General features: G+C 43.2%; 4 protein-coding genes across 12 annotated transcripts in view; 2 read left to right on the top strand and 2 right to left on the bottom strand.

Moving 5' to 3' along the window:
* Positions 1-10,260, top strand: part of reln (reelin) — an 89,607-nt gene extending 79,347 nt beyond the window's left edge. For 3 of the 5 annotated variants that reach the window (XM_046393449.1, XM_046393452.1, XM_046393453.1), the window contains exons 49-64: positions 307-500; positions 620-870; positions 976-1,130; positions 1,238-1,452; positions 1,626-1,803; positions 1,898-2,073; positions 2,181-2,287; positions 2,419-2,661; positions 2,765-2,940; positions 3,028-3,101; positions 3,257-3,418; positions 3,565-3,722; positions 3,861-4,086; positions 4,244-4,441; positions 4,928-5,026; positions 8,805-10,260. In XM_046393449.1, coding sequence (XP_046249405.1) covers positions 307-500; positions 620-870; positions 976-1,130; positions 1,238-1,452; positions 1,626-1,803; positions 1,898-2,073; positions 2,181-2,287; positions 2,419-2,661; positions 2,765-2,940; positions 3,028-3,101; positions 3,257-3,418; positions 3,565-3,722; positions 3,861-4,086; positions 4,244-4,441; positions 4,928-5,026; positions 8,805-8,901 — 2,709 coding nt within the window. In that variant the 3' untranslated portion in view covers positions 8,902-10,260. Of the gene's footprint in view, positions 1-306; positions 501-619; positions 871-975; positions 1,131-1,237; positions 1,453-1,625; positions 1,804-1,897; positions 2,074-2,180; positions 2,288-2,418; positions 2,662-2,764; positions 2,941-3,027; positions 3,102-3,256; positions 3,419-3,564; positions 3,723-3,860; positions 4,087-4,243; positions 4,442-4,927; positions 5,027-6,975; positions 7,001-8,804 lie in introns of those variants that run through there. The other 2 variants (XM_046393450.1, XM_046393451.1) reach the window with 2 other exon arrangements.
* Positions 10,261-10,690: 430 nt separating this feature from the next.
* On the bottom strand, positions 10,691-11,892 carry bncr (bouncer). 2 transcript variants are annotated; one of them, XM_046393464.1, is made up of 2 exons: positions 11,791-11,892; positions 10,691-11,376 (listed from the first exon to the last, which is right to left on the bottom strand). In XM_046393464.1, the coding sequence occupies exons 1-2, from the start codon at positions 11,796-11,798 to the stop codon at positions 10,986-10,988; spliced, it is 399 nt and encodes a 132-aa protein (XP_046249420.1). In that variant the 5' UTR covers positions 11,799-11,892; the 3' UTR covers positions 10,691-10,985. The 2 variants fall into 2 exon arrangements, with proteins under 2 accessions (XP_046249420.1, XP_046249419.1); XM_046393463.1 differs by lacking the exon at positions 11,791-11,892 and adding an exon at positions 11,559-11,755.
* Positions 11,893-11,929: 37 nt separating this feature from the next.
* LOC124061545 (sperm acrosome membrane-associated protein 4-like) lies at positions 11,930-14,417 on the bottom strand. Of its 3 annotated transcripts, none has more exons than XM_046393462.1 (6): positions 14,293-14,417; positions 13,809-14,097; positions 13,681-13,706; positions 13,485-13,593; positions 12,795-13,390; positions 12,451-12,591 (listed from the first exon to the last, which is right to left on the bottom strand). In XM_046393462.1, exons 2-5 carry the CDS (start codon positions 13,941-13,943, stop codon positions 13,334-13,336), a joined length of 327 nt encoding a protein of 108 aa, XP_046249418.1. In that variant the 5' UTR covers positions 13,944-14,097; positions 14,293-14,417; the 3' UTR covers positions 12,451-12,591; positions 12,795-13,333. The 3 variants fall into 3 exon arrangements, with proteins under 3 accessions (XP_046249416.1, XP_046249418.1, XP_046249417.1); XM_046393461.1 differs by having other exon boundaries at positions 12,528-12,668; XM_046393460.1 differs by lacking the exons at positions 13,485-13,593; positions 13,681-13,706; positions 13,809-14,097; positions 14,293-14,417 and having other exon boundaries at positions 11,930-12,668; positions 12,795-13,310.
* The window catches only part of pik3c2g (phosphatidylinositol-4-phosphate 3-kinase catalytic subunit type 2 gamma), a 16,747-nt gene continuing 2,101 nt past the window's right edge, over positions 12,834-27,479 (top strand). The window contains exons 1-32 of one of the 2 annotated variants that reach the window (XM_046393455.1): positions 12,834-12,919; positions 15,513-16,046; positions 16,138-16,217; positions 16,592-16,749; positions 17,549-17,663; positions 17,765-17,876; positions 18,561-18,631; positions 18,797-18,860; positions 19,023-19,148; positions 19,328-19,358; positions 19,743-19,926; positions 20,041-20,163; positions 20,430-20,558; positions 21,235-21,349; positions 21,445-21,578; positions 21,692-21,880; positions 22,840-22,933; positions 23,057-23,151; positions 23,276-23,456; positions 23,558-23,665; positions 23,772-23,864; positions 24,285-24,414; positions 24,522-24,658; positions 24,765-24,934; positions 25,085-25,241; positions 25,351-25,460; positions 25,576-25,744; positions 26,256-26,374; positions 26,469-26,565; positions 26,652-26,715; positions 26,879-26,958; positions 27,080-27,205. In XM_046393455.1, the coding sequence (XP_046249411.1) occupies positions 15,597-16,046; positions 16,138-16,217; positions 16,592-16,749; positions 17,549-17,663; positions 17,765-17,876; positions 18,561-18,631; positions 18,797-18,860; positions 19,023-19,148; positions 19,328-19,358; positions 19,743-19,926; positions 20,041-20,163; positions 20,430-20,558; positions 21,235-21,349; positions 21,445-21,578; positions 21,692-21,880; positions 22,840-22,933; positions 23,057-23,151; positions 23,276-23,456; positions 23,558-23,665; positions 23,772-23,864; positions 24,285-24,414; positions 24,522-24,658; positions 24,765-24,934; positions 25,085-25,241; positions 25,351-25,460; positions 25,576-25,744; positions 26,256-26,374; positions 26,469-26,565; positions 26,652-26,715; positions 26,879-26,958; positions 27,080-27,205 (4,011 nt within the window). In that variant the 5' untranslated portion in view covers positions 12,834-12,919; positions 15,513-15,596. Of the gene's footprint in view, positions 12,920-14,934; positions 15,083-15,512; positions 16,047-16,137; positions 16,218-16,591; positions 16,750-17,548; positions 17,664-17,764; positions 17,877-18,560; positions 18,632-18,796; positions 18,861-19,022; positions 19,149-19,327; positions 19,359-19,742; positions 19,927-20,040; positions 20,164-20,429; positions 20,559-21,234; positions 21,350-21,444; positions 21,579-21,691; positions 21,881-22,839; positions 22,934-23,056; positions 23,152-23,275; positions 23,457-23,557; positions 23,666-23,771; positions 23,865-24,284; positions 24,415-24,521; positions 24,659-24,764; positions 24,935-25,084; positions 25,242-25,350; positions 25,461-25,575; positions 25,745-26,255; positions 26,375-26,468; positions 26,566-26,651; positions 26,716-26,878; positions 26,959-27,079; positions 27,206-27,479 lie in introns of those variants that run through there. The other variant, XM_046393454.1, reaches the window with a different exon arrangement.

Raw genomic sequence — 27,479 nt, 5'->3', positions numbered from 1 at the left:
GTAAATGGATACCTATTGAAAGGGTAATCTTGGACCGAGATGCTGACAGAGAAACCTCTCAAGAGTGACCATTAACATCTAGAATTAAGCTGCATAAAGATTAATAACTGCTCTGGATCACCCAATATATTTATACCTAAGTCAGTTATTTATTTTATTATTCTGATTATTTTCCGGTAATGCTCATTATCTTAAAAATAGCACAACAAATCCTGTTTGAGGATTGTGACAGAGAGACACGCATCCATCCATCGCAGTCCTGTACCAGCCGAGCCCCTGACTATGTTTCTCTGCGTCTTTGCACAGAGTTGCAGCCGTCAGCTGGTGACAGTTGACTTGAATCTGACCAACGCAGAGTTCATCCAGTTCTACTTCATGTACGGCTGCATGATCCCACCCAGCAATCGTAACCAGGGTGTGCTTCTGGAGTACAGTTTGAATGGAGGAATCAACTGGCACCTGCTGACGGAGATCTTCTATGATCTGTACACCAAGCCTGGGTGAGATTTTTTTGCAAAAACCACACATGGACATGCACGCCATTCAGTGAGTGAAGAGTGAAGCAGGATGTCTGTGACTCACTTTTTTTTCTGTATTTTCTTTCTTCATCTGTGTTCAGGTTTGTGAATGTGCTGCTGCCCCCCGCTGCACGTCAGGAAGGAGTGCGTGTCCGCTGGTGGCAGCCCCAACACGAGGGAGCAGACCACAGCGACTGGGCTCTGGATAACGTCCTCATCGCAGGCTCAGATCCACGAGCGCAGATATCTGACACATTTGGAGGGGTGGCACTGCCCAATCATGAGAGGGCTCCTGCTGATGGGACCTCAGGAAGGATAGGGCAAATGAGCGAGCAGGAGGAAACACCTATAGGTATTTCTGAATCAGTGCCTCAGTTAAACGAGTAATTTTATATTTTTCATTGCATCTTGGTCTTATAAGTATCTTTTTTTTTTCTCTTTTGTTCTTTACTCTCAGTGAGCGATCATTGGTTGTTCTCAGAGGACTGCTCAGTGCAGCGTTTCTGCAGCTCTCCTGATGGAGTGATGGTGTGTGGCAATAATGATGGGAGAGAGGTGTACGCTGTCACTCATGATATTATTCCTGACAAGGGCTGGGTCATGCAGTTCAAGGTAACTAATGATCCTAAAATGACACATAGGAAACAGAAACTTTTGGTTGTATAATGTGATGTTGCCATGATGAAATGTCATATAATATTACTTTTGTGCTGATTTAGATTGCAGTAGGCTGCAGTGTGCCAGAGCGTCACGCAGATCGGCAAGTTCATGTTCAGTATTCAGTGGACTTTGGAGTGACCTGGAAGTACCTTGTGCCCCAGTGCCTGCCAGCAGACCCCCGCTGCGGAGGTCAGGTCTCCCAGCCGTCAGTCTTCTTCCCTTCTGAAGGCTGGAAGAGGGTGGTCTATCCCCTCCCTGACAGCCTGGCTGACACGTAAGTCATCATACGCTACTGTTTTATATTTAATGGTACCATCATGGTGTGCATCCCCTGAATTATAGATAAATCAAATGATTGTCATCATATAAATAATTAAAACCATTGTCATATAAATCATGCAAACGGTTTGCATGTTGTTTAAATAACCTGTCCTGTCTTTTCCTCAGTGCCGTGCGGTTCAGGTTTTACCAGCAGCACTCAGACATTCAGTGGGGTGTGGAGAACTTTTACATCGGGCCGGCATGCGACTCTCACTGTGGAGGACATGGAGATTGTCTGGATCAGCGCTGTCTCTGTGACCCAGGATTCACCGGACCAAACTGTTATGCCAGCACTGCTCTGAAGGTAAAATCTGGCTCTCGCTCATAGATTAGAAAAGAAGAAGTAGAATTTATCTGTTCGAGGTTTAGGTATGTGATGTGTGCCTTTTTTGGTGTAGGCATCTCTCAAGGAGCGGTTTGACTGGGAGGGGACGGCAGGCCCTCAGTGGCAGGTGCTGGAAGGCGGCAGACCCTGTACAGACTGTGGTGTGTTGGTAGAGGGGACAGCCCTGTACTTTGGAGGGGCTGACGCCAGACAGGCTGTCACTGCTGATCTGGACCTCCGTGGAGCAAAGTTAGTACCCAGTTACTCAACTCCTGTCAACCACGGCCAGAATCTTTCTGTTTATCTTTAACTAGTGTGCTACTCTACATGCATTTAAAACTGCTCATTGTGGATAGGTTTGTGGAGTATTGGGCCAGGATTGGAAGTGAAGACAACATGACCTTGTGCCACCGTCCAACTTGTCGTAAAGAGGGAGTGCTGCTGGATTACTCTACTGATGGAGGTGAACTAACAGCATATTTACAGTGCATTGTGTATTTTTCCCTTTTCACTGTCACAACTTCATGATTGCTTCTCTGTGAAATTATCTTCCTTCTTTTCTTTTCTTCTCATCCTTCCACACCTGTTCCTCAGGTGTGACCTGGACACTGCTGCATGAGATGGACTATCTGAAGTATGTGTCAGTGCGGAGAGATTATATCGTCCTACCAGAGGGAGCTCTGACCAATGCTACTCGTCTGCGCTGGTGGCAACCGTTTACGATTTCCTCTGGCCTTGCAACGCCCAGCCTGGAAAGAGCCCAGTGGGCCATAGACAACATTTTGGTGGGAGGTTCAGACATCAACCCATCCACTCTGCTTGACACTTTTGATGATGGTGAGTTTGCTTATGTGGTTGTAATCAGGGCCCAACAACTCATGAACAGGTAATCATTTTGGCTACTGTCTTTCCGCTATTTTTATGTTCTTGCTTTCACTAGAGGGCGTCTCTCATGAGGAAAGCTGGAGCTTCTACCCTAATGCTGTGCGCACAGCTGGCTTCTGTGGAAACCCCTCATTCCACCTGTACTGGCCAAACAAGAACCAAGACAGGACACACAACATCTTAGCTACCCGAGAACTGATAGTGCAGCCTGGATATATTCTACAGTTTAAGGTGCAGCACTGTAAGAAAGCCACAAAACTGCTATATTAAAACCTGGAGGCTGTATTCATTTACTGTACATCTCTCTTGTTGATGCAGATTGTTGTTGGCTGTGAGGCAGATACCTGTGAAGACCATCATTCTGTCCTGCTGCAGTACAGGAAGGATGCAAGGTAAGAAAGACAAGGAGAGGCCACAAAAAAAAATCTTGTGTAGTTTAAATGTTCATTGCCATTCACAGTTATTATTTACATTATTTGAAATTATTTTTCTTTCATAGTATTTATTTTTACATGGGCAGTACTCAGCTCTCACTCTCTCCCTTAAGGTCTGACTCTTGGCAGCTGGTACAGTCAGAGTGCCTCCCCTCCTCAGTCAACAACGTGGGCTGCTCTCCCTTCCAGTTCCACGAGTCTACAATCTACAGTCCGGTCAACAGCTCAACGTGGACCATGGTCACCGTCCAGCTGCCGGACCACGTCTCCTCAGGGTAGGAGCACATAAATATTTCACTTTCTCGTTTAGCATTGTGACATATCATGACTTTTTTACATATCAGCCGAATTACAGCCAATAGACCTCACTGTTGCTAACTTGAGCAATGAAAGCCTTTTTCGATTTGTCGTATGTTTCCAGGGCTACCCAATTCCGCTGGATCCAAAAGGAGGGGACGGGAGAGCGGCAGAGCTGGGGAGTGGACCATGTTTACATTGGCGAGGCCTGCCCGGGGCTCTGCAGCGGCCGTGGCTACTGTACAAGTGGAGTGGTCTGCATCTGTGATGAGGGACACCATGGTGGGCCACAAACAGCATATTATATTCAATTACAATACAGTTCTTTTCATGCACTGTTTACGTTTTCACTTTACAAATTGTGTCAACTATGTGGTCTTTATTTTTATTCTTGTTCACCTCTTCCTCTCACCTCAACAGGGGACGACTGCTCCCTCTCCAGCAGTGACCTGCCCAGCTCCATCAAGGACAACTTTGAGTCAGGCAGTGTGTCTCAGGAGAGCTGGCAGTTGATCCAGGGTGGCGGAGTGGGCAGCGGCTGTGGGCAGCTGTCACCGCATGCCCATGGAGACTCACTCTACTTCAATGGCTGTAAGATGAGGCAGGCAGTTACCAAACCGCTGGACCTCACTAGAGCCAGGTACAGGTACTACCAAAACATACTGTACTTATACTAATAATGTAGATGTTCACCCACCTGTCCGATAGCAACCACAGATTACTTTTCTCCAGATGAGGATCTGCATTGTCAGCATTTCATGTTTCCTTCCCTCCTGTCCCATTCCTTCTCTGTGTCCCTGCAGTAAGATCATGTTTGTGCTGCAGATCGGCAGCGTGGCACAGACAGACAGTTGTAACATAGCTCTGGATCAGGCTGACACAGTTGACCGGGCCGTGCTGCTGCAATACAGCGTCAACAATGGCGTCAGCTGGCACGTAATCGCCCAACACCAGCCCAAAGACTTCATAAAGGCCCAGAGAGTCTCCTACAACATTCCACTGTGAGTAACGCTCACTTTAAACCATAAGGGACCCTTTATGAAGGTTTTATAAAATGTAACTGATGACTTCATTGATGTCAATTAATCTTATACTAATGATTCATAAATGTTACCAAATCATTGATAAACGGCAACAGAGATGTCATCATGTTATCAGCTAGTAATATGCAATTATACTTGTTAATAATTAATTAATAAAAGCTGTCAATGAATCCATTTTTGATCCAGATGCCCTGCAGCTGTTTTTCATGTTTGTCCACAGACAGCAGGAAGATAAACATATAGGACTTATAATTGATTTATAAAGAAGTAGATGATTTATTGTAGATCAAGTCATCAGTTATGATTCCTAAACCATTCGTAATCATGCCTTATTAAAAGGTGACGTTATTTAAACCAGTGTGGTAAACTTCATCATGAGGGACTGAAGCTACAATAATCACTGATGACCCTCTCTGACATCAATGTTTCTCATGGTTTCTCCAGCGAGGCGAGGGTTAAAGGAGTGATGCTGCGGTGGTGGCAACCACGCCATGATGGCGCAGGACATGACCAGTGGGCGTTGGACCATGTGGAAGTAGTTCTGTGAGTACCCAATTCCCAGCTGGCCCATGCTCCTCCCTCCCCCAGACTGGCCCCCAAAAGAGTCCCGATCTGCCCCAGTCTCAACCTCTGCCTCAGCCTCACCTGTAGAAACACAGGGATACAGTATACACACACATATATTGTAATATCTACATCTGTGCTGCTTACCACCTACAAACATCCTCTCAGCAATTGTTCAGAATGTACATCATGGCTTCCGGTGTGAGGCAAGCTGAGGAGAAAAATATCACTGCAGTCTGCTTTGCTGTTTGTGGATGGCTGTTCTGTGTAGATCAACTCCTGCTGTCAGAGCATCATATTTTCAGTGTCTTGTGGAACCCATGCTTCTCCCAGATAAAACAAAAAAAAAAGTTGTTTCCACTGAAATGTCTAAAAGGTCTCACGTGTCGTATAGCATGTCCCATTTAAAATCTTCAGAATGTGTGAAACGCCCATTCAGATATCCATCCATTATATCCGGATTCTTGTTTATATCTGCTGCCCCTAGTGGCCATCACAAGAACTAAGCTGAACTAAAATTATACTGTAATACAGTAAACTGTGAGGGTGGCTTTGCGTTTCTGACAGAGAGTGTTTGTTCCACAGTGAAGTCAGCATTGTCACAATGCCCATAATCTGACTGGTCTATTTTTGTTTTCATTTTCACAATCATTTCATTTGCTCAAATGGTCCCACATTTCATTCTACTGAGGATATATTTATATTTTTACAGATTCTTAAATTTGATTTGATGGAACTTACAGTCACCCTGCACTGATTCACTTATTCTTTCTTTCTGTCTTTCCCTTTTTACATTTGTATTGCATTTTATTCTCTAACCAGGACCAGTACAGCCTTTCTCTACGTTTGAAGACAATGCGAGTTTTCTAATAAAAATGGCACAGCTGGAGATTCTGCAGGGCACTGAAGATATCATGAACATCTATGCTCAGCTAGCACATTCTTAACATGGCAGTACAGTAAAGCATTTCGAATGCATTTTCTGCATGTTGCTGTGGGTATCAGAGCAATGTTCCCTCTTACGTGGGTGCCGATTGTTCATTCAGACGTGTACCCAATGCATTCAAATGCTGCATTCAACAGTCATATAAGGCACTCCGATATTTCATGTACAGTTGATATAAAAGTTGCACATACGCACAAACACACACACACACACAGTAATGCCGAACCTGAGCTGTCCCTGGTCTAAGTGGTCGTGACCTGTCCCACTCCCTCCCTTGCACTCGCACGGTTTTCAACAGTGCTGAAAAGAGTGACCGTGATCCTCACTTTGCTCTGTTGTTTATTTCTCTCTGTTCGCCACTCCTCCACTCCTTCACACATTCTTCCTCTCACTCCTACTCCGGCTCAATCTTTTCTTTTGCTCCACCTGCCTTTCCTCCCTGCTGCTCAAACATGTTTGATCATGTGGTCATGCTCACTCCTCTGCCTGTGCCGCATTGTAACCTGCCTTACTTCACCTTCTTCCTCCTCCTCCTCCTCCTCCTCTTCTTCCTTTCCTCGTTCAAAACTCGCTCTTTCCCTTTTTCTCCTTTTCTCCTCCCATTCTGGCATACAACGGATGGATTACTTCTGTATATCTTGCTCTCTGTCTTCACCTTCTCCCTATGGTTTTCTCTCTTCATCTTTGTTACATTTCTCCGTTGTCTCCTCGCCACCGACTACTCCTCTGCTCTCCATTCTTTCTTTCTCATTTTCTCTGTCTGTCCACCTCACTATCACTTCTTCTTTCTTGAACCTCTGACTATCTTTATGCCTCTCCTCTCTCCTCCCTTCTCCCCACTTTGGGCCCCTGCCTCCCCAGGCTGGGGCTCCTACCCCCCCAGACCTTTCTGCGAGACAGCAGTCCCCTCCTCCTGCTTCTCCCCTCTCTCGCTCTAACCTCTGCTCTCTTCTGTATTCTGCTCCCTCTGGCATGGCTGTAGTGTCAGGTAAGTTCTCCGCCTCTTCCTGAATGCAGCCCCCTCCCTCACCCTCCTCCCGACCCTTTTTTTTTTTTCCTCCCCGTTACACCATGCACACCTTTTCGTCACCTTCACTGACACAACCAGCCCTCCTCATCATCACCACAGTCATATTCATGCCCTCGCTTTAACTCGAGTCCCAGGCAGGTGCAGCTGCTCACAACATCCACGTGGAGACAGACCGATCCAGCACACAGATCTCAGAAAGCAAAACGATATTCCCGACAACACAGTGAACTGAGGCGTAAACAGGGCAGTAAAATATTGAGTGGTAGCAAATTTTGAGTTTCAATTTTAAAATTATATGACATTCCCTAACAGGGGTTCAACACAATGTCACCAGATGAAAACAAATTCCTGTCGATATGTCCTGTTGTATGTGCAGTGTACACAATACTAGAGGGGTTTTTAATGCAATAATTGACATCTACAAATGTCAATGGTACTGTGTTTGTGTGTATATGTGTGATGTAATCCATCACTATACCTATATCTGTTTGTTTTGTTCTTGCTACTACCTCTACTGCAAGCTGTTGTACTATTTTGTTTTGTTTTTTATCTAGCTGCTAATCTAGCAGACTCACACACACACAATTGAATGAGCCCAACTGAGAAGGATTACTGATTGTGTGTCCAGCATTTACCTCACTCCAGCCAAAGCACTGAAAGTCTTTTTGTTTTTCATTCATGTACCAACATCAGTTGCAATGCAGGGCATCTTGCATCTTTAGTTTCAAATGGAGGCCCTTTTGGTGGGAGAGTTTCATCTGACTAACCTCCTCCATCCAGCTCTTTGCATGGCTTTAAGGATTGACTGTTGCAACAGCCATCCATCCTCTTTTTCATTCATGGCTGTCTGTCTGTCTGTCTGTGGACAACAACAACATGACTCTGAACCAGGAGGTTCCTCCTCACTACCCTCTGACCAAAAATCAGAAAAACAAGGCCTCACACAAACACACATACACAGTCTCTCTCTCTCTCTCTCTCTCTCTCTCAAACACATGCAGTTTACCAGCCATCCCTCCCATCTGCCTTGACACTCCCACCTTCACAGCACCACTCATCAGACATACACGCATCATCCTTCACCGTCCCCCCATCCCTCCTGATCCCCCACCCCCCGCTTCGCAGAGGCCCCTGCCTGCCCTGGCTGCACTCCTGGCTCACTGGCATCGCCCTGCTGGATGGAAGAGGCAATGAACAGGCTAAGCAAGAGCGATCTTCCGCAGCTTTTCTCTGTGTCTCTTAGTTTGGAAACCACCCCTTCTCTTCTCGCAAACCTGCACTTTTACGGCTTTGGTTTAGTTTTTTTCCTCTTTCTCCCAGTGATGGCTGCTGACTCTGACCTCAAACACTCAGAGTCAGAGTTTCCTTCTAGTACCTGTGGTAGTGTGTTTGTAGACTTTATGTCTCATGTCTTGTCTTGTGACATTTGGTCTTGGATACGTGTAGCTAGTTCTGCCGCCATGTTCACTGTTTAGCTGCTCAGTTTTGTGCAGAACATAAACAAATCCAGTCCTGTAGAGTAGCACCATCCATTCTCTGAGCCATGAGACCCATACAGCTGTTGAGTGTTTGAGGTTAAGGCTGAAACGTGATTAAAAATGCCAGCATGAACCTGGGTGCGAGTGAGTGTGAGAGCTGCGTTCGACCATTCGTGCATTTGCGTGCATGTAGGAGAGTGTGTGCATGGGAATGTGTGGATTTGTAGCGCCCTCAACTCTGTCACTAATGGTCACACTCCTCCTTTTTCCCCTCCTTCTTTCACTGTCTTTGTATCCCTGCAGCACCCGTAAACAAAACTACATGATGAACTTTGCCAGACAGACCGGCGCACGTCACTACTACAGCCGCAAGAGGCGGGCACTGCTACAGCGTGCCTGAGCCCACTCACGAAGGGATTTGCCCTCTGACCTGCCAATCACACACCACCCCGCCACGCTCATCCTTTTCCTCCTGACGACATATCGCCCTGTCGAGTGCCATCCACCAGTGGATTCCAGTCAGCCTTAGACTTCCCTCACCCGCCTCCCCCCTACCCTCTGCCACAAACACAGGCCATCCAATCAGTTTACGCCAGCCAATCAAGGCCTACCCAAACACATGGGTTGGTGGGAACGAAACTCAGAAGAAAGGAGTGAAGCGGCCATTTTGTTTACTTTTTCCATGGACGGTTGGGGTTTCTAGTTGTTTTCTAATTGTTGCTGTGGTTTCTCTGATTCCTGTTCCCATCTCTGACAACCTTCCCTCTGGCACTCCCCCTTCCCTCTCCTCATCCTCCTTTTCCTACCACACTGTGAAATCGAGAGATAATATATCACTGCTAAACTGACTAGTCGATTGGAGAGTTGCCTCCCAGTTCCACTGAGCCGCCTGGGGGAGCGAGAAACCCTCCACTGCCACCAACCAGTACGCCAAGAGAAAGACCATGACAGTGATGCTGACCATTAAGAGGAATAACGATGATGAAGAAGCTCAAAAAAGGAAAAAAAAAAAAAGAGTACTGTGTTTTTGCTGTTCTGTGTGTCTGTGGGTTCTTTTTGTGATGAGTTGACTGTGGTGTTATGTTCATTTGTTTGTTCGTTTTCTACTAATTCATATGCTTTTAAGGGGGGAGGGGAGGGGGGTGCTGGGTTCTGTTTCCTTTTTCCTCGTTTGTCTGGAACGGATGTGGGCAGGGCAGGAAGAGCCCGGCCTCCACGGAAAGAAGGAACAAAAGAATGATTTGCACGGTGGGAAAAGGAGGAAATAAGAAAAAAAATTAAAGACTGATTTTTTTTTTTTTGGTTTTTGTTTTTTTTATCATTTTTTTTTATATATGTTGGCTCCCGAAAATACAGATATTTATGGTAAATGGTTCTTCACGTAACCTATTTAAGATGCACTGTGCGTGAAATCTGTATGTTATTTTCTAGTGTTAAGTTATTAGGCAGTCGAGTCGAGCTCTCAGACTGCATCATCTCCCCTCTTCCTTCTCTTCCCTCTTCTCTTGTGCTGTTTTCCCCCTTCCCATCTCTCTCTCTCTCTCTCTCTCTCTCTCTCTTTCTCTGCTGATTTCTGAAACCTGAAACCTGGAGGTGAGGCTCTATTAGTGTTGTTTTTTGAAGTCTGTGTAATATGGACCCTCTGCCCTCAGTGTAACTCCAGTATAGCAATCTCCTGTATATATATGTATATCCACTATGGGGAGACCCAGCAGCCTTATAAAAGGGAAATAAAGAACTGTCCGAACCTCATACTATACATGTTGTTCGACCTGCTCTCTTTTACTTTGACTCCTGAAAGATTTTTTTTCTTTTCTTATCGTCAACAAGTCTGATGTTTTGATGAGTATTTACAGCAGTATGTGTGAGATTGACATTGAAAATAAGCATTGTGGCTCTTTAATAAATGCGGATGGAGCATTTAAAGGTTCAGTGTGTTGGATTCGGGGGGGGCAGAAATAAAATATCCATAATTATGTTTCCATCTGTGTATAATCACTTGAAACTTGTCACCATGTTTCTACAGTAGCTCTGAATGGACAAACCTGCCACATTTTTTAGTGTTTTTTGCAGCCACCATGAGGCAAGGAGTGTTCATTTGATCTGCAATCACACCATTAGATGATACTAATTCCTACACACTGGACCTTTAAAGAATTAAGAAAAATACATAATATCTCCTGAAACTATTTAAAAGGGCAAAGAATATTAGTTTTTATTCAAATATTTATATAATGACAATAAAACACAATAAAAATAGGCTTTGTTAATATGACATTGCAAAAAAAAAATAGTATTTGGAAAACATGATGTCTTGGTGCACACCTCAGTGTGTTCAGACTGGGCATTCACCTCATATTTCATACTTCAGCAGGCTCTCTGCATTACTCCATTCTCTACTTGCTTGGTATTGAACCATAAAAGTATCTTCCCTTTGACATAAACCGCTAAAGATGCATAACAAAGCACATTAGGTGTCTTCAGTCACAAGCAGCTAGTCATCACAGCTACAGTTAGAAGTGATACACTGATGTAGAGAGATCTGGCTGCAACTCCTGGGCAGGAGTTACAGTACGACCAATCACAACAGCTGTAGCTCATGGCATACATGGTTCCTTTGAGGCGGATGCTATGCACCTGGCTGCAGTCCCTCTCCGCCATGCAGCCACTAGCCGACAGGGCGCTGTGGTTTCCGTAGCGACCATCTGCCTTGAAGCACAGCTCGTCAGGAGGGCACTCGGTCACAATGAGCTCGAATGTCTTCTCCTTCTCCAGGATGGGGCTGTAGTAGCAAAGCAGGTTGTCACAGAGCAGCGAGGGGAGGAGAAGGCAGAACCACAACACAGCAACATGCAGGAGCTGCAACATGCTCGGCCTGCAAGTTCAAGAGACGCATTTGGTATTTTACAATACAAACTTATATTGTACCCAGTTCCACTTCCCCAGTTTGTAATGCAGGCTTAGTGTTAAATAATTGTGGTTTCACATCACTTGAGTAATTATCTCTGTCTTGACAAAACACCTTCCATAGTTTCAAAAACATGTAATATGACAGCCCTGCAGCTCCTTATCCTCATATTTTTCTTCGTTAAACATCATCAATGACATCGAAGAAATTCAGCAAGTTAACTGACTGAAAATTATTATCCTTGAGTCTTATGCACAGGTGTCAGTGATCCATACTGATTGGCTCATTTTAAAAGGCCTCAAGCTGTAAAGGCAGAAAACGATGGCTTAAACAATTTCAGTGTACAACATTAAAAAGAAAAACTGTATTATGAAGACTCACCTGCTCATTTTTAAGACTTTAATGCCTGTCAAACAGGTGAACGTTTGATGAATTCTGGTCTGATCTTACCACTGACTCCAGAGGCCACACCTTCCAACACACCTGCTGTACAATCAACACAGAGCAACGACACCAAATGGTAGCTCAATCATGGTGCTTTTATTTTGTCACATCAGCAACCACAACCACAGAAATAATGCAATAATTTACTAGGTATACCAGAAGGATGGCTGATAAATCCACCTTTTATCTCATTTCCACATTAACTTAACAAGAAGTGATAATAATCACAACCATGTAAACATTTGACTGAATGTCAGTCGTGTTGTGGAGACTCTGGTAAGTACCTATGGCTCACAGGCCTCTCCCCAGATTTCTACAAGCACTTCTATGATGCAGTGGTAGGTAATGTGGAGCTCCTTGATGATGTGTAATTTGCACATGAATGCCAAGGCTCCTCCTTAAACACCTCAGTGATATTGACGTCATCCATTTTGTCCGTGACCATCCCGAGTAGTAACTTCAGATTGCTGTCAGACTTTGGCGGGACATTACATTTGTCTTTGCAGCAGCAGCCGTGGCTGACGTTGTACTTGACCCCCCGATAGGAGATGATTTCATGGGAGCCACAGAGTTCAGCATCTATACAGCCCTGACCAGAAAGGATATGGATGGAGCCGTAGTGGCCTCTGGAGCTGGAACAGCGCTGATCGGGCAGACACTGGCTTGTGATGTTAGGGCAGGACTTTCCTTTGTGCTGCAGAGGACAGTAGTAACACAGCAGGCTGTCCAGGTTCAGAGCTGGGAGGACCAGAGCAGACGAGGCCAACAGGATGGAGGTCAGGCACCAACATTGTCCCAACAGATTAAGGTCAAGTCTGATGTAAATACATACAAACACACACAGGTCAAAAGGAATGATACAGACTGGAAACCTACTTTGGTATAATTTGTCATATTTGTTAGTTATCGGTTTTAACTGTTTCTGTAGGTGTGTTGTTCACCTGCTCTTTCTTTCTGATCCCATTTTCCTGTACTGTAAAAGCTCCCAGAACATGTGAATAGAAGACATATCCACCTGAGGAACCTCTACAGAACTGCAAATCCCCTGATTACCAAGCAGGAACAGGTGTGTCTTTGAAGCTCTTTGAGGTGAAGTCGTAATTAATTTTAGAGATGCACACACAAAAACAAGCAGCCTTTAAATGGGATTTTAGGTTTCAGTTTATTGCTCCAAAATATCTTGTCCTTCATAACACTTTGTATGCATGTCTTTTGAAAGAGAAAGGGAAGTTTTCAAATGAGGCAAGAGACGGGACTACAGCGCCATCTGCTGTCCACTGCGCTACACAGAAAACACTGTGAGGAAAGAAACTGAAATTAAATGATCTGATGCAGTGCTAGTAGCTGTTGAATGTCACTCAGATGCTGTTTTTAATCCTCATGGGGAAGACCAGTCTTTATCTGCATAGCATCTGCAATATATGATATAAAGGAAGACATTTTCCTGTAACTGGGCACATATTTTTTCTTGATTTTCTGTTCATGTCCCATAAGCAGATGAGGAGAAGGAGAGCTTTCCTTCCTTGTACAAAGGTTCCTGTAAACAGAAGCAAATTCTGTAAGTTCATTCCTGGTCCCAGTTGTATGAGGATTGCTGAATACTATCAGTAAAGTCTGAGTGGTTTGCTCACAGTTAGCTCCTCCTCCTCGTCCACATTGTCAGATTGTTCCCAGCCGTCCTGTTCTTCTGTGGGGTCGTAGCTGTACAGAGGAATCAGCCTGTGGCGCAGCTCCTCTAATCTGAAGCAAAACAAAACAAATTTTGACACAACATAACGCAACATACCAAAATGATCTGAACGTCACGCTTAGCAGGAACCAACTTACCTCGATCTCCTCTTCATATATACAACCTGAAGAGAAACACAGCAGTGAAAACTTAAATAAACTTAAATAACTTAAAGATAAGCCTGTGATGCAGTCATGTGAAATTACCCACGCAGACAGTATCTTACCATTGCAACTACGCATCCGATCAGCGTGAGTACTACAAAGGGGATGAGTACAAAGTATCGGCGAAATGCAGGTTTGGGGTCTGAGGGTGAAATGTGGGGAGTCGTGTGGTTGAAAAGCATTTCTTTCTGCTCCATCTCCTCCTTTATACACCCCCCCCCCCCCCACACACACACACCTTCCTCTGTGCACCTCAGCTGACACCTTTGTGGCACATTCAGTGGAGGACCGTTGCTGTCATTCCCACTAAAAGGCCACGTTTCTCATCCCCAGGAAGACTCATGATTATTGCTACAGAGAGTCAAACAGACAGAGTTTACTAAAGATCAGTGATCCACAAAACTAATTTTCACTTCAATTTAAACACAAGTGTTTAAATGAACCGTGTACAAAGTTGATAGCACAAAGGAAGCTTCCTGTAAAGTCCCAAACGTTTCTCATCTTAAAAACAAAACAACAAAAAAAAGACAGTTATTTTAATCTTACCTTATGTGTCATATGTAGAGTACAGGAACACACGTTTCCTTCTTGCTGCTTTCATTTCACTACATATGAGAACCTGCTCACATACCTCAACCTGCTCAACAGCATTCCCAAGTTAGGAGTGGATATAATTAAATGTTGGTTTGGTAGAACTGGATAGATGTGTTTCTTTCATGCAAAGGAAGCTGTCACGTTTACATTTTTATCAGAAATGTATCAACATCCTGAGGGTTTTCCAGTATGAATAATCATTGCACAATAGTCAAAAGAATTCACAATGAGTTCAAAAAATAAGTAAATCAAAGAAATTGAATTCAAATGAATTATGCTCAAAAATGCAAATATAGGGAGATGGATGGAGAGTCTGTAGCCATAACTGTACAAAAGTGAACATGAATAATGAATAGTGAAAAGCAACCAGAAAAACTTATAAACAAAAGATCCCCAAGACACAACACACAATATGTGCAAAAACATTTTAGCCAGTATTATCATGTGTAGCATTAACATTAACATTTCGTTTATTTTTTCATTATGCACTCTCAATCTTGATTTGTAAGTTTGATGTTGGCTTAATTTATCCCTGCAAGCAACAATGCATACACACTTGCAAAGTTCTTTGGCCTCCAGCAGAGGGCGTGTGTGTGTGTGTGTGAGTATGAGGGGAGGGACACTGGCAGGGCTGAGCTGAGGAAACACAGATGGGAAGTTTTCCAATACTTGGACAGGTCTAACTTGTTGTGCATGGCTTCAGTCACAGTCACCTCGTCTAGACGAAGTGGGAGCTTTTATGGTAAGTTGCAAGTGCAGAAAACATCATATTACCATTTGGATCTCATCTAAAATAGTCATATGTGAGTATGCTGTAAGTAACTGTCTGTTTTGTTTTTATTTTACTTAAAAATACCAGACTTTGCTTACAGTTTTGACTGAATTCATCACTCCAGTGAAATCAGGTGAAGCATTTGGAATGAAGGTTTGAAGATAGACACCAATTGTATTGAAGGCTTTTGTCGTGTCTAACTTCATATATGTGTGTGACAGATTTAGTGGCGCTCACTGGTAGGTTTCCTGTGAAGATTTGAAAGTCTGTTAATTATTAGACCAACGTAAACCCTCAGGTTCAGTTAGGACTCCGGCCGTAAAACAGCTTACTTGTGCTGTCAGTATGTCTTTAATGAAGTTAATTGCTAATTCTGCTTTTCGTTCTCTTCTTTCCACAGTTCCACATTGTGTCATGATATGAAACGAGGACATGCCGAGATTTGGCACCACGTAGCAGAACTTGTACAATTTCCTAAAATGTGATGGATCCTCCTCAAAGGCAAAATGGATCAATCCAGAGGCAAGATGCAAGCGACTCTGACTTCCCCTCGCCACTTGCTGAGGAAACGCACATTTATGAGTACCTTGAAATCTTTCCAGAACATAATGAAACACATTTGTATGAGACCACCTTGGATGGGCTCATACCCCGAACTGAATCTCAACCCAAACCTCCAAACCATCTCCAGGATCAAGGGGGAGGACACCCTGGGAGTACAGACCATCAAAGCACAAACGGGTTTCGTCCTGTTCGTGCGCCCCCCCCTCCACCCAGAAACAGGCTTCCCAGCGCATGTTTGCTAGGAAGACAAGACCAAGGACCCCCTCCTGTTCCCCCGAGGCCAAGAGGCCTCAGCCAAAAGCTCTTTTCCTGTGACCTCACTGAGCCTACTCAGAAACTGAATCGTTCCAAGACAGAAATAGAAGATCATGTGAGTATCCCTTGTAGTTTCTCGTTCAGAAAAGACAAAGACCTCCTTTTATGATTTAATGAAATTTTCCAAATTAAAACTGTTTTTTCAGGACCCATTCAGCATCAAACTAATAGACACTCCACAAGGCAGCACCAAGAGTCTGGCTTCTTTTTGTGCTGAAACTTCCAGGTAAGCGTGGGAAAATTTAGATTCTACCTTGTTTTTAAACATTATGTCTTTGTCATGTATTGTTGTGTTGTCATGTATTTTATGAAACACACATAAAATGCTCTATTATAATGAATTTAAACAGTTTTATTTGAAATATCCACCTTTGTGACACCTTAACTGAAAAGATGTAGTTTTAAATTTGGATTTTACGCTCTATGTCTGACTCAATTTTAATGAACTGACTGAATCTTGGTTTCCTCTTTTGTTCTCTCAGCTTGACACTGTTTTTGTCCCTTCAGCGAGACGATAGGGATCGTGATGCTTCAGTGTGGAGCATGCTTATCATCATACTTTCACATTCACAACCTGTTTTTCTTTTTCTTTCTGGGCAGGTTACAGTCCAAGTACAAGCACACAGACAGCATTCATAACTCAGGTTTGGTATGGGGTCGATTGTTGCAAATCCATCCTGCCCTGCTGCAGCAGGTGGAGGTGATTGTCAGTGTAGCCAGTGAATGGGGCAGTCAACAGCTTCCCATCCCCACAGCAGGTAAGAATGACCCAAGAATGATCCATAGAGTGCCACGGTTTTGGGTTTTTTGTTGTGGTTGTTGTTGTTGTCTTTAAAGTGTTTTTATCTTGTGTGAGCAAAGATAAACAGATAATAAAAATAATAATTCTGGGGAACTTCAGGAGCTTTGCTGTAAACTCTAGGGGCAGTCGTGGATCAGTGGTTAGGGTGTCGGACCCGTAACCGGTGGATCGCTGGTTCGATTCCCCGTACTGGTGTCCATGGCTGAGGTACCCTTGAGCAAGGTACCTAACCCCCACTGCTCCCCGGGCGCTGCACGCGGTCGCCCACTGCCCCGGGTTTGCTGTGTGTGTGTGTGCACGTCACTTGGGTGGGTTAAATGCAGAGCACAAATTTCGTTGGAGTGAGTTCCCTCCAGTGACAAAATATGTCACTTTCATCTTCATCTCTTTTTTAAAACTATGTAATTCCTATTAATACATGCTGTCCTCATGTAAATCCTATCAGAGCTTTGTGCGAATCCCACCTGAGCAGGTATAATCAACCACATAGCTGAAAATGCCTGTGTGGGTGTGCAGGACCTTTCCTCTATAATAAAGCATGACATATAACATCTGTTGGATAAATGTATCAAGGTTAAAAGCACACTTTTCCCTCAAAGTACTTCAGAGTTTTACCTTTGTTTTTCATGTTGGTTGTATTGTAAGATTCCATCACTGTTTGGCTGTTATGCACTGCATTATCACTTCAGCTCGATCTTCAGATGCTGCTCATGTTAGCAAAAGTGTGTGGACTCTGAACTCTAATCTTTATCCAGTGAACAGGACAGTGAAGAGTCTGATTGATGAAATCTTGCAGCTGCTGGACCTCTCTCCCAGCACGAGTGGGAATTATGTTTTAAAACTGTGCAACTCTGAGGAGTACCTCCGAAAGTAAGTCACCAGAAACGTTAAACTATGAGCTGTGAAGCTGCTTTTCTACAATCATTCTTTTATTTGACGCACCAAATGCCATTTCTCATATCTTTCCTCAGTGAAGAGCTGCTGGGTATGCACGAGACTGTTCAGATGTACTACAAGTGTGAACAAGAAGTGCCCCTCCGACTGCTCAGCTTGAACAACATCAAACGCTGTCTGGCCAGAGATGTAAGTCAGCTCAAATTCCTCCTGTTCCCGCCTACGGAATTAAACATTTACCAACAAGGGGTGGGCCTGTCTTCGGTCTTGAAATGCTGCTGTCACAAATAAGTGTGCCCCTGCCCAGCTTCTTATCATCAGGGCTTTGAAAACCTCCACCCTGACTTCTTGACTTTGTTCTGTTTACACATCACGTCATGGCTGGTGGCGCTTAGCAACACAATAAAATAGAATAAAGGTGAACCAAATGTGTTATTAGGCTGGTTTTACACGCTTCATATAAATTCTGAGATTCTGTTCTTGCCGCAATTAGACCTGTCACGTGAGTTATGTTATTGACTTATTGTACGTATCTTATCGTACATGTCTCATTGACTCATTGTTTTGACTCATTTTTTTTTCCCATTCCAATGTCTGAATATTCTTAAGGATTAAAATCTTTATTACTCTTTGAAAGGGTAAATTTGCATTATTATGCTGTTATTATTATTATTATTATTATTATTATTAGTAGTAGTAGTAGTAGTAGTAGTAGTATTATCCATGCCATCAAATGTTCTTAAGATGACCATTTTAAATATGTTTAACTGCAAAGTACAATCAATATACTGTCCAACAAAAGTAGTTATCATGACAGGCTTAGCCACAGTCCTGCACAGCAGTCATTAGTTCAGTCTGTGTTTCTTCTCTGAGGGGGAGGATGATGGAAACTCGTGTCAGCTGTACAAGCTCCTGCGTCCCGTTGGCGTCTTCAACACCTGCAAGTAAGATGCCGATCTTTTCCTGCTTCCCAGTTCAGCTTTGTAAAATGGTTTCAGTGATAATGACACCTGTTCAGTGGGTCATGTGTCAACAAGCACCTGTTTGCAGACAACAAACCTGCCACTTTGTCATGTGTGGTTTATGTTTGACCTTTCCTCCTCTCTCAGGCTGAGTCTCCATGAGGTTCTCAATAGCTACAACAGGGAGATGACTGAGCTGAGGAGAAGTAAGGTCGGTAAAGACGGGATAGCCAGTGGGACGTTTGTGTCTCTCACGCTCTCTCATTTTGTTTTTAACTTGCAGAAATGTATAATGTAGGGTTTACCGCCTCAGGGTAATTCAGGTAAATCAGTAGCAGTGACATATTTCTGATGTTTCCCTTCACGTCTGCAGACTGGGATGAACGTTAATGTGGTCGTGGACTGCGTTCGCCTCATCACCAGTCTTCTGTGTGGGTTGTCGTCTAAGGAGCTGGAGGACTCTATTGGCAGACTTAACCGAATCAAACCCATACCTCTGGTACGACAGGAAACCATTTGTGATTCTATTCTTACAAGGACTACTTAGTCATCCGATCCCTCTTCCTAACTGCCAAAGGATTGTGACATCGCAGCGCACTAAAAAAATGTATGAGATACTTCCTCATGCCACTGATCAACAATAAAAAGCTGTGTTTTTGTATCTTTTCTTCCTTGCAGAGTCATGATGAGAACTCTGAGTGTGAAACTGGTGAGTAATCCACGGTTCTCACTTGACAGGAAGCTCAACGAGATCTTGACTTATCGTTGGTGTATGAGGTTGTGAGTCTGAGGTCAGCTTGATGCTGAATGAGCATCCTACACCTGATCAGGCATTGTGTTGTGTGAATTAGACTTCAGGGTTTAATGATACTTTTGGTCCAGACATTTCCTGTACTTTTCATTTGTCTTCTTCCTGATCTTGATTTGATAACCAAACCAGTTGTCGTTAGTTACTGCTTATAACTGCATTTAAGTGTGTCATAAATCATGTATGTGTCATTAAATGTTTGTGTACTTCTTCTACTCTCTTTGTTTACCTGTTTAGCATGATATTTTGACTGTATGAGCTGATTGCTTATTCTCTGCTTTCCAGCCATGATCATGCTCCACAGTGCACTGCTCAAAGTGCTGGAGATCTTTTTTGACAACTTCCAGTCAGACTTCAGAGGTCAGGAGGTGACCAGCAAACCCCAAACTCTTGACGTGGAGGACAACACTGAAATCTTCCAGTTCAACATCGCAGCTCTGTACCAACTACAGCCCTCCTGGATGACCAAGTATGTTTTCATTTACAGAAACACCCATGCACTTGCACGTGCATACAAATGAACCACAGCCCTGATAAGAACGTTGAGATTAATTGCTTTCTGTTTTCCTCCATCATTTTTTAGCTATGAGAGCTTCTCCGTTTCCTGTGAGTTGACTTTTGGCGCAACAAAGTTATGTGACACCGGCATTTCTGAAAATATCAGCACTGCCTTGACATACGCAAATAAGATCCAGTGTAACCGCATGTAAGAGTCCCCATTGTCATTTTATAATATTCAGCTTCCCCTGTCCTTGTTCATGGAACAATTCCTTTGTCATTGATTAGCCCAGTGATCTTCAAGACAGCTTGCTGTCCTTTCTTCTCATCAGACCTTTAAGTGTTTTTACTTATGTCTATTTTAGTGCAGATTTCTGAGAAAAGAGCAAGGAATAGGATTTATGAGGTAACAATAGATGGTACAAAAAAAAAAAAAAAACCAACATGTTTTTGACTGCATGTTTTTTATTCCAGGATGGTGTTCCCTGTTCAAGTCAATAAGCTCCCATATGAGTGCATGCTGACATTTTGCCTCAAGGGCTCCAAACGTGGCAAGAACCCTGAGCTTTTAGGCTGGGCTGTGCTGCCTCTTTACAGGGGCAGGTAGGTGTTTATGCCTCATCTCATAAAGCCTTATACTGTTTGCTAATACATGAGCAGGTCAAGGAGGTGGAGGGAGTTACATTTCTGATAGCAGGCAGCAATGCAGCACCAAGCCTAGTAATGAATGAGCAGCGGATGTTTCTATGGGCTGCTGATTTTGGAACAGGTTGAAGACATGCATGGCAGGAGGGTGTATGAAACATGTGATCTGCCTGTCTGAACTACTCCAAAACAGTAAAAATCAGTCGAGTGCCCCTTTAACTGATTTTTTAAGTGAAAGAAAATCACTTTCATGTTTTAAACTTTAAAACAGAGCTTTTCCTTTGACTGCTCCTTTCTTGCCACTGTAAATCTACAGATCATTCATGATGCAAAGATTTTAGCTGATACCAAACTGACAAAAATTTTTTCCCCAATTTTACTGAGTCTATATTTGTTAACTATACTATACTATGTATATAATAGTTGTAGATCTTTTCCAAGTGAAGCACAAATTGGACCCCTAGAACATCTTGAGGACTCTAAAGTAAACATAACTTTGTGTAAACAAAGGCTGTTATTATTTTCTGTTATTCTACAGTTGTTCACGTTCATTTTGGAAGCTCAGCTTTTTCACCACTTCCTGTGCTCTTAATCACAATTTGTGACGTTTACTTTTTGCACTCTGTGAGTCTAGGACTCTGGTGATGGGGACTATTCTGCTCAGTATGTCCACGCTGGCTGAACTGCCTGTTCCTCCCTCTCCTGCCCTGTTTGACAGCCACAGAAAGCCTGTGGGGGTCATACTGCAGGTCAGTAGCGCTGAACAACTCTGCTTCCCTTTTGACAAAAACACAAGTGATGACACATTACCTGCTTAATCATTCATCCTCATATTGTTCCCCAGCTCGAGTTTCTGAGTCAGTTTGAGTGGAAGTATCGAAGGCCCATCGGGCTCCCGGATTCAGCCATATTTACTCAGCCTTGTGAGGATTTGCAAAAGAAAATGTTGGATGTTTCTAAGAAGCACTGCCTCTGCTTGTAAATAAACAACACACATTTTGCAAGCATACATGCACATGATTTTCATATCTTTGTAAATTAATAATGTTTTTACTTTTGAATTTTTTTTCTCTTATAATGGAATCCTCCAGTCTGACAGAAAACGAGAAAGCTTTCCTCTGGAGTAAGCGTCACTGTAGTGACAAAGGAAGTACTTTTCTCCACCTGCTGTTGGGTGGAGTCCCCCAGTGGCAGCCTGAAGATTTGACAGAAATCTACACTGTTGTAGAGAACTGGCTCATTTATCTACCTGAGGAGGCACTCTTCCTGCTCAGTAACAGGTAGGCTGGGTTCACACCCGGAAACAGCTGAAAGGACAACCACACAGCAATACACAGCCACTCACCGCCTTCACACCCAGCTGTTACATTACATCTGGAGAGAGGCTTGTTTTGTTGTTGTTAGGTTTTAGTTCATAGTTACAGTGCGTGCTGCAGGAGTGGAAGTACAGGCAGTAATACCACAGTGTAACAATACTGTGTTACAAGTATAAGCCCTGGTAATAATATCTCAGAGTTAGTTTATCAGTTTTTATTAGTATTTATTAGTTGATATATTTTGTAGTCCAAATCTGCAAAGTAATTAGTCACCAATTAAATTTAGTGGGATAAAAAAGAATAAATGCAATATTTGCCTTCAAACTGTAGTGAAATACAAGTATAAGCAGAATATAACACAAATACAAGCATGTCAGAATTGTAATTAATAATGGGGATAATGCTTGAATAAATGTGATGTGTTAATTTCCACCCTGTCCCTGAAGGCAGCAGACTGTGGCCAGGGCATTTCAATGTGCTGACTGACTGATGCTTTTGCAGTACTATATGCAGTGCTGAGTGGCCCTTTGGCTGTTTGTATCTTTCACTGACTTTCTTGTGTTGGAACCAACAAATAAAAGAAAAGTTTGAAAGGACAAACAAAGAAAAAAAAAAAAAGAAAAACCTCACTGAAAAGGATTCAGTTTTTAGAGAAAGTGCTCTCTTGTGTTCGTACACCACTGTCATAAACAGCACCCACAATTTTAAAATTTTTATTATGACTGTGATGTGTCTCCAGATTGTCAGAATCAATAATAAATTCTTTAGTAGTGGTGGTACTTTTCTAGTAATTGAATGTGGTTTTGTAGGCATGGTGATTTCAACAACACAAGCAGACCAGTGATTTGACACCAGTGATCTGAAACCTGCAGTCATAACTGTGATTCAAGTTTCCATTAATCTTGTTTGGTGATCTTTTTCAGCTTTCATGATCAGACTGTGCGCAGGGCTGCAGTTCGCTACTTTGAACAGATTCCAGATGGAGAGCTAGAGTGTTTTTTGCCACAGCTGGTCCAGGTAAGCCCAGTAACACACACCACTGCTATACACTCTGATTAAATAAAACATGAGAACAGGTGAGACACTCTGTAGTTTCCACACTGGACTGATGTTAATTTGATCGCTCGTGCTGTCCTGCAGGCTCTGAAGAGCGAGTGGGAGCTGGATGGACCTCTGGTGATGCTGCTGTTGGAGAGATCGCTGAAGAGCATACAGATTGCCCAGCAACTCTACTGGTGAGCAGCAGACTCAGACATCAGACTGAAGGAATGTACTGATTACACTGCTGCTTTAGGTCAACTTCATTCATTTTTATTATTTCCTTTAGTGTGTATTTATTAATGTTGTACATGCTGGCAGGATGCTGGAGGATGCCCAGAATGACCCCTACTACCAGAGCTGGTTCAGCAAGGTTCAAGCTGCGCTGAAGCACTGTTGTGGCAGGGCACTGAGGCAGGAGCTGGAGCATGAAACCCGCCTGATGTCAGTGCTTGTACAGGTGGCCAAGAAGATTCGCACTGCTGACAAGTCTCAGCGTCAGGTCGGTGAACACATCTCTCATATACTCACATGTTACATTTCACTGACTTATAAACCTACGCTGTCACTAATTTATTTAACCATTTATGCATTTCTTTGCAGAAAGTTTTGAAGAAAGAAAAGTCAGCGATTTTTCACTTCTTCAGAGATGGTATCGACTGCTGTCTGCCACTGGATCCTGCAATTCGCGTCAAGGCACTGGATGTGAATGTGAGAACTGGACACAGCACATTACGCTTTTTATATTATTGCTGCAATCAAATGTGTGCACATTTCTACAGCCAGAGTCTTTACTCATGTGATATGTTACCTACAGGCCTGTAAGTTCTACAGCTCCAATGCTGCTCCTCTGGAGATCTCACTGATCTGCTCTGACCCTTTGGCCAAGAAAGTCAGTGTCATCTGCAAGGTTGGTAATAATATGTTGCTTTATTGATCCAAGCACCTCATGCAAGAACATTTTAATATTCTTATCTAAAACTTCTCTAATGTTTTTCTTTGAGGTTTGGTCATACCAAGTAACTGTTCCATGTTAAATTCACCAAATTATCTCTTAACTTAACAAACTTCTCATAAATCACTGCTTTTGGTCTGATGAATGTGACCCGAATCGCTCATATGCGCAACTTAAGAAAGGATCCATTAGTATGAGTAGTTTTTGCAGGAAGGCCATTGTCTTTTACTCTTGTCTCGCTCAAGGGGACGTAAAAGCTACAGAGTACAGAGCAGCTTGGACAAATCGGCTGCCTTGCTGCATCAAAAAGCAACGTTTTATTTTTTTTTTTTTTTTGAAAACAGAGGTCATTACTCAGTTAAATGTGTTGTTCAGACAGGAGATAACCTGCGTCAGGACATGCTGGTACTTCAGATAGTCCGTATGATGGACAGGGTTTGGCTCCAGGAGGGTCTGGACCTGAAAATGATCACCTACAAGTGTCTTTCCACAGGCAGAGATCAGGGTCGGTTTATTTTGTTTGTGTTTCTGAATACAAATTAATAGTTCTTTTGTCTTGTATTGTCATGACTGGATTAATGTTTTTTCACATATGTTCTATGTGATTGTCAGGCCTGGTGGAAGTGATTCCAGAGGCAGTGACCCTAAGGCAGATTCAGCAGGAGTGGGGTCTTGGTGGCACCTTTCGAGAAGACACACTAGAGAAATGGTTCCACATGTGGAACAAAACTAAAGAAGGCTACGAGAAGGTTAACACCACTGCAAAATGTTTGATAACTTCAACATATTGTGCATGTGCTTCTGCTTGAGAACAGACTTGAATATTCACTTTGCTCTCCTTCTGTGTATTCGCAGGCTGTGATGAACTTCATCCACTCGTGTGCAGGCTGGTGTGTGGCCACTTTCATCCTGGGTATCTGTGACCGTCACAATGACAATATCATGCTGAAACACAGCGGACACATGTTTCACATCGATTTTGGCAAGATTATGGGCAACGCACAGAAGTTTGGAGCCTTGAAAAGGCAAGTCAGCAAAAAGTCAAGCAGCATTTTGAAAGTGAAAAGTGTGTTTTTGTTTGAGCCGCAAGGACATCCAGAAAAGCATAAAATCAAAGACAGTAATGCGAATTAACAATAACCTTCCCCTGCTCTTTTTTTTTTTTGCAATGATAGGGACCGATCACCATTCATCTTTACATCTGAGATGCAACACTTCATCACAGGCGGGGGGAAGAAGCCTCAGCGCTTGCATCGCTTTGTGGAGCTCTGCTGTGAAGCTTACAACATAATCAGGCAGCGCTCAGCACTGATACTCAGCTTGTTGGAGCTCGTAAGACCTTCACTAATGACACCACTGCAGGAAGAACCTCATAGCTGCACCTGAGAAAAGATAGCTGCATATAGCATATTTTCATTTGTGGTGTGCATGTGGTTTCTAGATGCTAAATGCAGGAATGCCAGAACTGAAGGACTCTAATGACCTGCAGTATGTCCAGAACAACCTCAGACCTTCTGACACGGACCTGGAGGCCACATCCTACTTTACAAAGTAATTTAATGTATACACAAATACACACAGTCTTAAAAAAAAATCCCATATCCTACTTGTGCTGCTGTGTTAGCCTGACTCTCACAACAAACGGTTTGTATCTCTCTTCATGTAGGAAGATCAAAGAAAGCATAGGCTGTGTTGCAGTCAAGATTAACTTCCTGACGCACAGCATGGCTCAAGGGAAGAACCAGGGACCACTAACCCGGAACGGCATCCCCGCTCCCAGCACCAACATCCAAGAAGCTGTCATCCAGAGATACACCGTCAAGGGAAAAGATGTGGTGAGGCTGAGTGTTGCTCTTTGTGCTGTGGTAGTTTAGAAAAAATGTCACGGAGAAATTATTCTCGATGCACCACAGAGCTTTGTGATGGACCCTAAGGAAAACACCTGGAAATGACAGCAGGGTCTCACATATTTGTTCTGGGAGGAATATCCCCCCTGCCTGTGTGTGTGTGTGTGTGTGTGTGAGTGCTGTCACTGTGGCCTCCAAGGCAGCAGCACTGTGTTTAGAAAGTCTTTCCTTCGTTCTCCAGAGTGGATTGAAGACTGTTGCTGGTGTTTGCTGGCATTTCACTGCTCTTTGATCAGAATAGGTTTCCTGATGTCAGGTTAAGCTGTTTGGAAGCAGAGGTGGAGCACCTTGTCAGTCAACAGAAGCACAATTTCACTGAGTGCTTGTTTTGTGGGCACTGTTTGAGAGCTTCATCTTGGATTCTTGAGTTATCAGCACTCTCTCCTCATATGTTCACCCTGCAACTTAATGAAACACTATTGTTTTGTTTGATTTGCAGATCTATGACCTGAAAATAACCATTGATGATGGTTTCCTGAACATTGAGAAGACATTTGGGCAGTTTGAGTTGATCCATAAGCAGCTACAGAAACACTTTATTGAATCAATGGTGCCTCAGTGAGTGAAGGAAACAACTGCTTGAATTTTAAAGCCCTGCTTTTTCTTTCACAGCAATGGCATAAGTTGATGCATGTCTCCTTCTCCCTTTTAGGTTTCCTGGCTGGTATAAGATGTCATTCACCCCCAGCAAGAGGATGTCTCTGCTGAACAAATACCTAAGACAGCTTTTTGAGGGACCATGCAAGGGAGTAAGTTCCTTTTGCTACTGACTGGTTTCTCTCAGTGATTTCTTGTTATACCTGGCTCTAACTTGCAAACCTGCCTTGCTCTGCAGAATGAATTTGTGTGCAGCTTGTTCCTGGATGGCCCCAACATAGCTCAGGATAGTGTGGTGACAGGTAACTTTTTGCTCTTGGATAATAATAAAAAAGAACATCATGCTGAAGTTAGTACTTCAAATGTGAGGATTGGTTCCATCCTGAGGAAACCTTTATGATAGTCTAGATATGGTATGAGATGTGTCGTGTGATTTCCTGGCACTGATGTGCTGATCTGTTGCAGGAGCCCGTCCCCAGGTCCAGCTCTACATTTCTTACTCTGACTGTAAGCTCTCAGTCTTAGTAAAACACCTGAAGAATATTGTGAGTTTCTTTTGCATTATTGCATCGTTTGTAGCTTTAAACAAGAGGAAAAAATACATAGCGAATGCATTCTCTCCTGAAAAATTCTTCATGCTTCTGGCTCTTTTTCTCTTTTCAACAGAAGCAGGGAAACAGGTCTAACCCGGATGCCTACGTGGTCATGCGTCTAAGACCAGACCCTCAACAGCGCTCCAAAAAGAAGACAAAGGTGGTTCGCAATAATGACAACCCCATCTTCAATGAACTGGTACAACATCCATTCTTCCTATCCTCTATCCATGATTTAACACAGACAAAAACATTTTTTGGTTTTCCATTAGATTAGTGAGCATGTTTAATCCTTTCATAAAGGGCCAGTGCATAATTCTGTACGTCCATGTATCTTTCTAATAAGCTGTTCAGAGCAAACCTTAACTTCCAAACTGAAGTATTCTCTAAAAACAATAAGAAAACACAGTATTCTGTACAAAAATAAGTATGTAACATTAACCTAGTGCATATACCTCCTCAGCTTACATGCA

Source organism: Scatophagus argus, chromosome 7 (assembly GCF_020382885.2).
Source record: "Scatophagus argus isolate fScaArg1 chromosome 7, fScaArg1.pri, whole genome shotgun sequence".
Taxonomy (NCBI): domain Eukaryota; kingdom Metazoa; phylum Chordata; class Actinopteri; family Scatophagidae; genus Scatophagus; species Scatophagus argus.
The sequence above is the reverse complement of the archived record's forward strand: the minus strand, read 5'-3'. Positions and strand labels throughout refer to the sequence as shown.